The 13,129-nt window shown below is 49.1% G+C and overlaps 1 protein-coding gene across 1 annotated transcript; it reads left to right on the top strand.

Annotated features, from left to right (window-relative positions):
* The first annotated feature begins 1,128 nt into the window (after positions 1 to 1,128).
* Positions 1,129 to 7,117, top strand: LOC148284526 (uncharacterized). The gene is made up of 3 exons (XM_088238726.1): positions 1,129 to 1,597; positions 2,054 to 5,156; positions 5,332 to 7,117. Exons 1-3 carry the CDS (start codon positions 1,129 to 1,131, stop codon positions 7,115 to 7,117), a joined length of 5,358 nt encoding a protein of 1,785 aa, XP_088094852.1.
* The last annotated feature ends 6,012 nt before the right edge of the window (positions 7,118 to 13,129 follow it).

Below are 13,129 nucleotides of genomic sequence, written 5' to 3'. Positions count from 1 at the left end.
TTTCATTGAATATGTTTTGTAACTTGAATTATATAAAACAAAACATTTATTTTATTGGTTGATTGGAAGAAATTGGCATTTGGCAATAAGCCCGCCAACGTTCAATTTACATTATGTACAAAAAATTAAATAAGTAAATAAAAATAAAAATATAATCTCACATCATACATGCGTGATAAAAATGAATTATTTATTAAGGCCGGTAAAATACGATTTTGAAGGTAACGCCTCTAACAAAACTTGCTCTATCCCATTAAGTAATTTGGCGATAAGTCCGCCAATGTACAAATATGCATGTACAAAACGTTAAATAAATAACGAAAATACAATGGATTATTGTCATTAGATGGTGTTCCGGACGCGTAAAATCGAATAAATTAAAATAATACAATAATTAGAAAGGATCCCCGGTAAATGTATAGAACTGATGGCTGGGCTCTCAATAAAGATAAAATGGTCACTTTCGAGCCTGGCCTCAGTATTACCGGGGAAAAATAGCTAGGTTAAAATGAATAAAATGTACAAAAATATATTATGTAAATGTCATGTTGCGCGCGTCGCGGCTGCCGACGAAATGGCCCGTACGGGCATTGAGCGCCCGTATTTACGCCACCTGCGGCCGGCGGCATGTAGCGAGTGGCGGGGAAAGATTACCCCCACCACTCCGAGGCAGCCGGCGCGGGTGGGATGGCCGACTCACGGAGCCCGACGCGCACCGCTTTATAAGGCGGTCAATTGGAGATATTAAATCAGTTGAGTTCCTAACTCTGAACAGTTCACACGTGTTTTATTCCGTTCTCCGTCCTGTTCGCCTTCCTGCACTTCGCTCTTCGCTCCGCTCTGCCTGCTGACTGCCTTCGCCTCTCTGCACCACTTGGACCGGGTGGAAAGTCCTTTTCAGGGCTATTGAGGTTGACTTGCGGTCGGCGCAGCTGTGCTCCTACCTTCCGACTTTGTCTTTGGCTCTGTCTGGGAGGGCGGCTTCCCACTTACGCCGGGAAGCTTGACTGCGGCAGACGCGGGTGACGAACCGGCGAAACTTTCATCGTGGTAACGCGTACGTTACATTTGGTCCTTCGGAGCTAAGGATCGTCGCCAGTGGTCTCCAGTCTACAACACACCTACAGCATGCCGGTCAACAGATCGCCTGTGTCGACGCGTTCGGGAACGCGTCGAGACGCCGGCACGGAGCACGAAGAGGAGCTTCAGGAGCCCCAACCGGGGTCTGTACGAGCACATCAGGAGGAGCCCCAGCCAGGGCCTTCACACGACTGCCAGGAGGAGCCTCATCAAGGACTTCTGGAGGAACAAAAGGACTCGGACGAGGGATCCGCACCCTCGGAGCGGTCCATCTCATCGGCGACATTTCGCCGACAGATGGAGGAACGCGAGGCGCATCACGAGAGGCAGGTGAGCAGCCTCAACGAGATCATCGCCGCGCTGAAGGCCGCCAACGCGAGAGAGGACGCCAGACGAGACATGGCAACCCCCCTCACGCCCACCATCGAGAGGGACCTCACATCGCACGGGACGTCGGAACCGGCTCACAAGCCGCTGCCGCTGACGTCAGACGCGTCTAGGACCGACGCAGCCCTCAGTACGAGGGAGGCTGCCGCCGCACGCCACGCCGCACGCTACGCCGCTGATCCGGAGGATACCGGAGCGGCGTACATCCAGCAGCCGAGCCACTACGACAGCAGCCGGGCGAGAGACGGGGCCGCTTGGAAGCGCCCTGTCACCGACGCGGAAGCAGCCTTCAGCACAAGGGAGGCCGCCGCCGCACGCCACACCACACGCTACGCCGCTGATCCGGAGGACACCGGAGCGGCGTACATCCATCCACCGAGCCACTACGACAGCGGCCGGGTGAGAGACGGGGCCGCATGGAAGCGCCCTGTCGCCGACACGGAAGCAGCCTTCAGAGCAAGGGAGGCCACCACCGCACGCTACGCCGCTGATCCGGAGGACACCGGAGCGGCGTACACATTTCCGCCGAGCCACTACGACAGCGGCCGGGTGAGAGACGGGGTGCCACGGAGGCACCCGGTCGCAGAGACGGACTCCAGGATGAAGGAGCCCGCCAACACACGCTACGCCGCTGAGCCGGCCTACGCCGGAGCGACAAACGCACATCTACAAGGCCGCTACAATGAGCGGCATCGGGACAATGAGGCGCCACCTGCACACAGCCGAAGGGAGGACGCCGACGTACGCTACGCCGCCGGGCCAGGCGAGCCCGTAGCGGCACGTACTATACCACTGGGGGGCTACGAGTTTCGTGACCCGGTGAGCGCGTGGGTACAACAGGGGCTACCCACGGAATACATGCCGCCGGGTGCCACCGGCGAGCCTGTGACGAAATACAGACAGCCGCCGGAGTGGCACACGTTCATGGCGAGGCAAACCGGCGCTAGGGATCTACCGCAATTCTCCGGCGACCCGCTAGAATGGCGAATATTTAAGGCGCAATTTGATCAATCGACACAGATGTGCTCCCTTACAAACGCGGAGAACATTCTCCGTCTGCAACGAGCCCTCACAGGACGGGCCAAGGCCACAGTGTCGTCTTTGCTGGTAGATCCCCGAAATGTGCCGGACATTGTGAAGATGTTAGAGGCCGCTTTTGGACACCCGGAGATCGTCGTGGACAGAGTACTGGAGCGGATAAGAAAACTCCCTAAACTGGCCGACAACGCATCCCTGGAGGCCCTGACGGACTACGCGGTCGCGATAAGAAACGTCGTATCGACCGTAGAGGGCCTCGATGGAAGCCACCTCTCCTCCCCGAAGCTTCTGTCCGAGATGACTCAGAAGCTGCCACGAGTCGAGAGGATGATGTGGATTATGTCACGAGCGGATACCGTGAGAAAAGCTACCCCCAGGGATCTGGCACTGTGGCTAGCGAGACTGACCGGTGCAATACCGAATGCGGGTTGCATCGGGATCAGCACGGAACCCGCCCGAGTGGAGAAAAGGCGTACCCAAGAAAGGCACGTGTTTCTCACTCAGGACAAAAAATGCCTGTTCTGCGACATGAGTGGACACGCATTCGGACAATGCCGGAAGTTTCTCCGGAAAACGGTAGAGGAGAGGTGGACAATTGTGCGTGCCAAGTTCGTGTGCTACGGATGCCTAGAACCGGGACACAAAACGACCACCTGTGAAGCGGCGAAGTGCGACGAGTGCCACGGGCGGCATCATCGGTCGCTACACCGCGAGAGAGTGGACAGTACGCCGAACGAGCAAGTCTTATTGACAAGGCGAACGGAAGTCCCAGTGACCTTCAAGGTAGTGCCAGTAACCTTGAAGGGCCCGCGTGGGTCAATGGAGATCCACGCACTACTAGACGAGGGTTCATCGGTAACTCTCCTCGAGGAGGATGTCGCCCGTGCAGTGGGCGCCACCGGGGCCTGCGAGGAGTTGAGACTCATCGGTGCCAGTGGGAACACGGACACGCTACAATCACAGCGTGTATCCGTAATCCTCGTTAAAGGAAACAAAGAATTTGGTGTCCAGGCACAGACGGTGCGGGTCATGGATCTGCCGCACCGCAACCGAAAGAGCACCAAGACACACGGGCCAGGCATCAAGCCGAAGATGTTAATCGGTCTTGATTACGCCACCCTAATGGTATCTACAGGCCCGCCAGTCCTACAAGAGGACGGGCGGCTAACCATCGAGACGGCCCTAGGAGCCGTCACCTACGGCGGGGCTGTGCACCCCGCCTTTGAATTACCCCCAGACGGCCAGGGTGAAAGGGACTTAGCGGAACTGGTAAAGAAGAGCTTCGCCGTTGACTCGCTAGGTGTAACCACCCTGGAACGTTGCCGCGCCGCAGATGTGCGAGCGGCGGAGCTCATGAGCAGCTCAACCACACAACTACCATCCGGACGATGGGAGACCGGTTTACTGTGGGCGAAAGACGGGGATTCTTTGCCCTGCAACCGGCAAGCAGCCATGAAGCGGCTGCACTCCCTGGAAAATAAACTACGGAAGGATCCGATACTGGCGATCGCATATCGCGCCAAGATGGCGGACTACATTGAAAAGGGATACGCCGTCAAACTAAGCCGCGAGGAGGTAGACGCCCACCATTCGCGCAAATGGTACCTGCCCCACTTCGCGGTGACAAACCCCAACAAGCCTGGCAAGATAAGGGTCGTGTTCGACGCCGCCGCCCAGTTCCAGAGGACGGCGTTGAACGACCATCTACTGACGGGACCTGACCTGCTTTCATCCCTCCTCGGAAACGTGATCCGCTTCAGAGAGGGACGAGTAGCCATCGCGGCCGACATACGGGAGATGTTCCTGCGGATAAGAATCCGGGAAGCCGACCAGCAATCGCAGCGGTTCCTATGGCGGACGCAGGACGGGCAGGAGCCCGACACGTTTGTCTTCGCGTCCATGATGTTTGGAGCGAAGTGCTCACCCAGCAGCGCGCAATTCGTGCGAAACACAGTCGCACGAGCACACGCGAAAGAATTTCCCGCCGCAGCAGAGGCGATCGAGCACAATATGTACATGGATGACTACCTAGACGCCACAGACAGCGAAGAAACAGCTGCAAGCCTGGTACGAGATGTTAGCCTCGTACTCGGCAATGGCGGATTCCGGCTCACCGGGTGGGCTTCAAACAAACCAGATGTCCTGGAAGAAGTAAAGGCCGACGACCGGGCCAATACAGCAGTCACCATAGGGGAAGAAGTAATGACGGAGCGGGTCCTCGGGATCGTATGGGATCCCAAGAGCGACCTATTTATATTTCGGCACGGAGCCGAAAGTGCAGCCATCCCGGAGCGACCCACCAAGCGCGGCATGTTGAGCGCCGCCATGAGTATCTTCGACCCAGTAGGCTTCATTGCGTGCCTCACGATACGGGCGAAGATATTGCTGCAAGCCATCTGGAGGACAAACACAGGTTGGGACCAACCGCTGCAACCGGACCACGCCGAAAAGTGGTTGGAATGGCGCGACCTGCTGGCAGCGAACGGCTGTACAATACCGAGATGCTCGCTGCAAGGGCAGAAAGAACCCGTGACACTGCACGTGTTCTGCGACGCGTCAGAGCAGGCATGCTGCACAGTGGCATACTTTGTGGGGGCCGATACCACAAGTTTCGCAATGGCGAAGTGCAAGGTGGCCCCCCTAAAGCCTCTGTCAGTGCCTAGACTAGAACTCCAGGCAGCGCTACTAGCGGCAAGGATGGCCGCCACCATAAAAAAAAGAGAGTCGAGCTCTCATCACCCAAACCGTGTTCTGGACGGACTCGAGCACGGTCCTGTGTTGGCTGCGAACCGACCCACTGCGGTACAGCACGTTCGTCGCAAACAGGCTGGGCGAGATTGACGAGCTCACAGACGTACGGGACTGGAAATGGGTCCCCACCAAGGACAACCCAGCCGACATAGGGACCCGCGACAAGGGCCCACCCGACCTTGCGAGGTCGGGACTATGGTTCGGAGGCCCCGGCTTCCTGAGAAAAGGGGAAGCCGACTGGCCGAAAGAGAAGAAGTTACTACAACAACCGGACGAGAAGACGCTGGAGCGGAAACAACCCCGCCACTTCGTGGGCCACATCAGACGGACGGAGGCCCTACCCCAGGTGCAGCGCTTCTCGTCGTGGACCCGACTCGTCAGGGCGACGGCATGGGTGCTGCGATTCATCGCACGATGCCGCCGCCACGAGTCCCTACCGTCCCCAGGGGGGACCTTTGAACTTCACGCCTCAGAAACACGGGCCGCAGAAATCATGCTGCTGAAGCGGTCCCAGGAGACGGCTTTCGGAGAAGAGCTGGAGCTCCTGAGACGAAAGGCGCCTATCCCGCCGCACAGCCGCCTCCATGCAGCGGCACCCTTCTTAGACAAAGAGGGAGTCATCCGGATGGGAACGCGCATCCAAGCGGCACAGAGCTTCGCAGAGGACTGCAGCGCGCCGCCTATCATGGACGGGACCTGCCCATACACCCGGCTGCTGATCACGCACAGCCACCGGAAGGGTGGCCACCCGGGAGTCGAGAGGACGATCGCCGACCTGAGAGCCAGCTACCTCATCCTGCGACTCCGCGGGGCTGTGAGGAAGATAACACGATGGTGCCCGCTGTGTAAAATGCTGCGCAGCCGGCCCCAACCCCCGCTGATGGGGCAACTGCCTGAGGCCCGACTGGCCTTCAGGACGCCGCCGTTCACGCACTGCGGGCTTGACTTCTTCGGGCCGATGATGATCACCAACGGCCGAAGAAAAGAAAAGCGCTATGGGGCACTGTTCACCTGCCTCACCACACGCGCGATCCACCTGGAGCTAGCGTCGTCCCTCGAAAGCGACTCCGCCATAATGGCCATAAGAAGGATGGCCGCCCGCAGAGGCTGCCCACACGCGTTATACTCGGACAACGCTACCAACTTTAGGGGAGCGGACAAAGAGCTGAAACAGGCCGTAGACGAGCTCCTGGCGGACCCCAGAATGCTCGCCGAACTTACAGTTCGCAAAATTGAGTGGAAATTCATTCCGCCCTCATCACCTCATATGGGGGGAGCGTGGGAAAGACTCGTGAGATCTGTAAAACGAGCCCTCCACGCAACCCTCAACGAGCAGGCTCCAAGAGAGGAGACCCTCAAAACCATATTGGCTGAAGCAGAGTACACCGTGAACAATCACCCGCTCACGCATGTGTCAACCAAGCCCAACGACGAAGCACCGCTGACCCCGAACCACTTCTTGCTCGGGTCAGCCAATACACAGCCAACTCTGGCATATTATAACAAAAAGGAAGAAGGGGCCTGCCTTCATAAGCAATGGAGGATCGCCCAGAAAATGGCCGACATGTTTTGGCGCCGATGGCTGAAGGAGTACCTTCCCACCTTGGCGCACAGGAAGAAATGGCGCGAGCCCGCGCCTCCAATACAGGTCGGGGACCTCGCGCTCATCATGGACCCAAATCTGCCGCGGAATTCTTGGCCTCGCGGCAGAGTCACCCGTGCAGAACCAGCAGCTGACGGACAAGTACGAGTCGTCGAGGTGCGGACCACCAACGGCACCTACACCAGACCAGCGGTGAAGATCGCCGTACTAATGAAGGAAGAGGAACAACGCGCCCAGCAGGAAAATAGTACAGACTAGCTGCACGGGGGGAGTGTTCCGGACGCGTAAAATCGAATAAATTAAAATAATACAATAATTAGAAAGGATCCCCGGTAAATGTATAGAACTGATGGCTGGGCTCTCAATAAAGATAAAATGGTCACTTTCGAGCCTGGCCTCAGTATTACCGGGGAAAAATAGCTAGGTTAAAATGAATAAAATGTACAAAAATATATTATGTAAATGTCATGTTGCGCGCGTCGCGGCTGCCGACGAAATGGCCCGTACGGGCATTGAGCGCCCGTATTTACGCCACCTGCGGCCGGCGGCATGTAGCGAGTGGCGGGGAAAGATTACCCCCACCACTCCGAGGCAGCCGGCGCGGGTGGGATGGCCGACTCACGGAGCCCGACGCGCACCGCTTTATAAGGCGGTCAATTGGAGATATTAAATCAGTTGAGTTCCTAACTCTGAACAGTTCACACGTGTTTTATTCCGTTCTCCGTCCTGTTCGCCTTCCTGCACTTCGCTCTTCGCTCCGCTCTGCCTGCTGACTGCCTTCGCCTCTCTGCACCACTTGGACCGGGTGGAAAGTCCTTTTCAGGGCTATTGAGGTTGACTTGCGGTCGGCGCAGCTGTGCTCCTACCTTCCGACTTTGTCTTTGGCTCTGTCTGGGAGGGCGGCTTCCCACTTACGCCGGGAAGCTTGACTGCGGCAGACGCGGGTGACGAACCGGCGAAACTTTCATCGTGGTAACGCGTACGTTACAGATGGAATTCACCGCAAATTTGAATCGGCCAAGAAACTTGAATACTGCTCGCAATTTCATGCGGACTATAATTTTAATGGAACATGGCGACGCGACGTGACGGATCATTATAAATATTGCCTTGTTTTCTCGAGAGCGAAATTCTCCTTTCTCCACAGATCGTAGTGGATATCTAACCATTAAGCATGGGCAGGTACTTGCCTTGATATTGGCTTTGCAATCGATTGTTTTCTCTCTCACAGAGTCAAGTTCGCTGTACCGTGACAACAGAGGGACAGATGATGCCCTGCACTAGCTGAGTACCTACAGTCGGAGATATTCGACCTGTTAATTGACGAAAGTGTACATTTTACTTTTATTAAGGTACTGAAATTGGGTTTTTGATTTTGATGTAGATGTTTGATAAATTAAATCTACATAGCAAATCACGACCAGTGATTGAAAACTATCCTCTTACATGTTTCCTTTTAATTTTCTTTCTACATTTTTTCACGTAAGTGATATCGTAGGCCTAACTTGAAAAATTGGTCCCATAGCCCCAAATTTATTTTTGTTGGGAAGAGTTTTTCAAACAGTTTTTCCTTTAGACGAAGATTTTTCGATACATTTTTTAAATAATGCAAAGTGTGGTACGAATACATAAATTTGATATATATAGATTATTTGAAGTCCTAACAGAAAACGCAAAAATATCATTTTTGTCTATTTGTGTACTTACGAGTATTACAAATTAAGATGACGATATTATTTGTATACGAGAAGGACCCTTTGCAATTATAATTTACCACAAAGATTACAGGAAACGATAAGGTACGCACGAAAAAATTAAGAACGAATAAAAGATATCATTAATAGGAGATAAGTCCGCCTAATAATGTAGCGGTTGGCGCATTCACCTATCATGCTTGAATCCCGGGGTTCAATCCCGGCAGGGTGGACGTAAATTCAATATTTGTTTTAAAGATGGCTCTACACTGCAGTATTTCACTGCTCCTGGACTGGTACCTGAATCGTAAGACTGATCACCTTACCTCCCGTATAGCAAAAATGATCCAAAAATGCAGCGTAGGAAGAAAAGTGAATGTTATACAGTGCATTAAGTTATCACATAAACCAACCAATAACAGGCTATTCTTATTCACATTCTTAGAGGTGGGGGTCAGTGCTATGCAAGCTCCTGACATCACTGCGACCTGTGAAGATCTATTGTGACGGGTCCCCGTGAATAGTTCTCGCCCTTAGTCTCCTCAAGCCCAGGTCTATAAAGAGCTGGGCGGGAATTAAATGAATGTTTAAAAAAAAATGCTCACGTAAAAAAAAAAAAAGCCTGGCTACTGGTGGAAGGCAAAAGTTTATATTTTGCTAAATCTCCCCCTCCAAGCCTAGATACGTAAAGTGTCGGGCTATTAACACTTTGAGTACCGGCCGAATACACATAGAATTTACCCTGTGCCCGGCCCATTTTTGTGAAAGTTCATGCTTTGTGAAGGGTTTCTTAAAAGTGACATAACTATGAAAATACTGAGTTAAATCAATTAAAAATTCTCATATTTATTTGAAATAATTTAATAAGTCATTTTTGTATGATGCCAACATTGGCCTTTATGGAGAGCCACATTGCAATGTTCGCACATATACAGGGTCTCACTCCTTTTTTTGTGCTTTGTATTTGGAAGCCGTGTAAACATGTGATTATAATAACCCCGCGTTGTGTCTCGGTCCCGTGTTTTTACGTAGTTTACCAGCAGCGAAAAAGTACTAATAAAAGCACTAGATGTCAATAAAATGCACCTTTTTAGACAGCTGGTAAACCACCTGAAAACGCGGGACCGGGACACAAAGCATGGTTATATAATCACGTGTTTACACGGCTCCGGGATACAAAGTGTTAAGTAGGGGGCAAGCTCTTTAACATCCTCAGATTTAACCAGTGGTCCCCCGATGATGAGGCTCCTTTTATGATGTAAAGCATCACAATCACATATAATGTGTTTAGATGTTTCCTCATCTGCACTGCAGAACCTACATCTAGAAGTTTCGGACAGATTCATTCTAGCAAGATGTTTTTTTCAATCTGCAGTGCCCTGTAAGGGCACTAGTAATAACCCTCACTTGATTTGGGCTGAGCTTTGTTAGGTCAAAAGCAAAACTTTATGAATATCCTTTTATCAGTATAAATGGTCATTAGTCATATACCTTGTTTATGTCCTTTTATATATTAACTTTTCAAAAATGTTCTTTATGTCCGTTATAAATATCAATTTGTTAATATTAAAATGTTTTGCAATGTATGAAAATTACTACACTCTTGAAATGATGTAATAACTTATATTTACCTATGAGTTATTAATTAAAAAAATACTTGGTACACTTCCACTTATTTATTTTGACCAATTAGCGCTTTCACCCTCTAATGGGCATCTTCAGACTGACCAGTCTTTTTTAAATTAATAACTTATATGTAAATATAAGTTATTACATCATTACAATGGAATTCCATCAAGAATTGTCAATAAATAATTTAAACGAAATACTACATTCTTTTTTAAGATATTTGTTTTTGATATTTTTCCTACACGTAAATAAATATTTGGGTTCTTAGGATACACAAACATATTGAAATTTTCAACGAGTTGTACCTACACTCATGTTTTTGAAAAAAAACCTGCTAAAATTGACCACACGGCAAACAAATTATTAAATTAGGGTTGAATGTTTGTCTACCTCGTGGTCTAATGGTCTGCGTGTTTGCCTACCGTGCAAGAGGTCCCAGGTTTGATTTCTGACACGGATGACATGAAATATTTATTGACAAGGTTTTTACATAGAAATATTTCATTGTCCCCCGACTGGCACCTGAAGCGTAAGACTCATAATTTTACCTTCATGTAACAAAATGATATAAAGTTACGCTGCGATTGGTGTTCCATTTCAGTGATCTATGCACCATTTGGATCAGATATAGGAATGTGAATGATTTATTTTATTTTATAAGGTAATTCAACAAAGATGCATACTAGAAAACACATAATTTTATAGTATTCGTCGATACAATTTCACATGCATATATATCTTCAATTACAGAATTACACAAGATAGATAGAATTAATATGTTGCTGAGTTTTTAAAATTTATGTATTTTTAAACAATTTCTTATACAGTGGAAAATACAATGGAAAACAAGTGTGTACTTATTACCTAAAATTTATTCCCAAGAGATTATTCGCAAAAGTTGGGAGAGTATCATGAAAAATGCCAATTCTGTTTTCTCGGCAGTACCTATATATTATATTCTCTATACATGCGGGCCATAGGTGTGTGGTGAGAAACCTTTCCCTGAAAACAAAGGCAGTTTAAATATGTCCCGATCTTTTGAGTATTCTCAATCCCCCATTTATTTGTATTTTATTGAGGCTAGTATCAACTACTATATAGTTTAATATTTCATAGAGAAATTTTACATCGCTACGTTTTGTCAGAGAATCAAGATGAAAAAAAGTTAGAAGCTGCCCATAATTTAAATTTGAACAAGGGTTAGAAATTTAGGACTTATATAAAAGGTTAAGAACTTTGAGGATGATGATGATAGGATGATGAAGAGGATGATATTTTTTTTTAAAGGAATAACCCGCTAAGCCTCTATTAAGAGGCTTGTCAGCAGGTGGGATAGAGGGGATATGGAAGGAGGTAATTAAAAATACACTACAACACCCAGACCTAATGAGAAAAATCTTTGTTGGATTTTTTCTTGCAACTGGTGGGAATCGAACCCGCGACGTCAGTTTCACAGCTGGCCGTCTAATCAACTGCGCCACAGTGTATGTCATGATGATATTATTAGTAATAGATTCAGATTACCAACTACCGACACCCGCACATACTCGTAATATTATATTTTGATTAATTGCATGTTAATGGATAATTGAATATTGCGGTAAATTTCTGGTGTGCAATGTAATTAGAATACGCGAATATTGGAACATACGAATGTTTACACTACAAACGAAGCTCAATAATTGAGGTTGTTGGAGAGTTGTGCGAAGTAATGTTCTTACGTGTAAGTGGCTCTTCAAGCGTGCGTGTACACGAATCTACCAGCACGAGACGATACACTACACTTTGTCGCACGAATTTGGCCGTAATTGCTGCAATCTCTAAAGCAAACGACTTCCCTAGTCATCGCGCCGTTCCGTTATACTATTGTTATAATTTAGCAAATAATAAATGCCGCGGCTGTCCTGTTAGTGATGAACATCCATCTACTTTCAAAGATGCGTTTGTTTTTCTCGCTACTCGTGGCGTTCGGAAACGCTCGGAAAAATAAATTCATTTATTTCGTTCTCTTTAACCGCGATAGTTCGCCAAGCGATGATAAAACTCAGCTGGGCGTTAGCTTTTTTGTAATTATTATGGCTCGATGGCGGAATGGGCTCTGCTTCCAGTAGCTCGCTCTGTTAACAGATCATTTGTACAGTAACTGTGGCGGAAAAGGCACGTTCGGAGAATCGTTCGAGTGTTCCTTCCACCCTTGCCTACGGACATTTTCACTTATGATTTTCATTAATTCGAAAGGTTGCTTACGCGTTGCGCGCATTTGTCTAATTAAAAAAAAAACATCGATTGAATACCTAATAAACACAATATATAAACATATTGTGATATTATTTATGTAAACAATCAAATTTAGTCTAAAACCACATTTTCATGAGATGCATTTGATGAAAATGGTGCCGTTTAGAAGACTAATAAGGTAATTAAAACAGTGTGGATGTGCCATATCGAACAGTTCGTTGGAGTGAAGTAATAATGCTATAATGTATTATGAATATATTACCATAATAATGCATTGTTTGCTCGAAGAGCCAAGCAGCAAGCGGTAAGCAGCCGACGCACGAATGCAGAAGATAAACGTGGAAGGAACGGAACGAGTAACGCCGCACTCATGTCCGTACTGCGGGGTGACAGTCGCGAGTGAACCATTAGGTAATTAGCATAATATCAGCTAATAATTTCTCCCCGGGCATGCGAACTTGTGCAGAGTCTGAACGAGCTTCTTGTAGTCATTATCATACGATAGGGAAATAGTCCCCACGCGCGCGACGGCGCTACAGTTTCCGTGTTCTGTACGCGGGAAAATTTCAGTACTAGGAAAGTCGCGTGGAAGTGTATCGGCGCGGCGCGGTGTCTGCTGAAGGTTGTGTTTATCATCTAACTTTGAACCGCAGTGACACCTAACTAAAACCACTTTGTGAAAAAAGTAACGGTTTCTCGGTAGGAAAAT

Source organism: Micrasema longulum, unplaced genomic scaffold, assembly GCF_059751315.1.
Source record: "Micrasema longulum isolate JH-2025_06_02 unplaced genomic scaffold, ASM5975131v1 h1tg000112l, whole genome shotgun sequence".
Classification (NCBI taxonomy): Eukaryota; Metazoa; Arthropoda; class Insecta; order Trichoptera; family Brachycentridae; genus Micrasema; species Micrasema longulum.
The sequence above is the reverse complement of the archived record's forward strand: the minus strand, read 5'-3'. Positions and strand labels throughout refer to the sequence as shown.

Coding starts and splice junctions, on each gene's coding strand:
- LOC148284526 (XM_088238726.1), top strand. CDS start 1,129: ATGCCGGTCAACAGATCGCCTGTGTCGACGCGTTCGGGAACGCGTCGA. Junction 1,598..2,053: donor TAGGACCGACGCAGCCCTCA/GTACGAGGGAGG, acceptor ACCCGGTCGCAG/AGACGGACTCCAGGATGAAG. Junction 5,157..5,331: donor GTGGCCCCCCTAAAGCCTCT/GTCAGTGCCTAG, acceptor CGTCGCAAACAG/GCTGGGCGAGATTGACGAGC.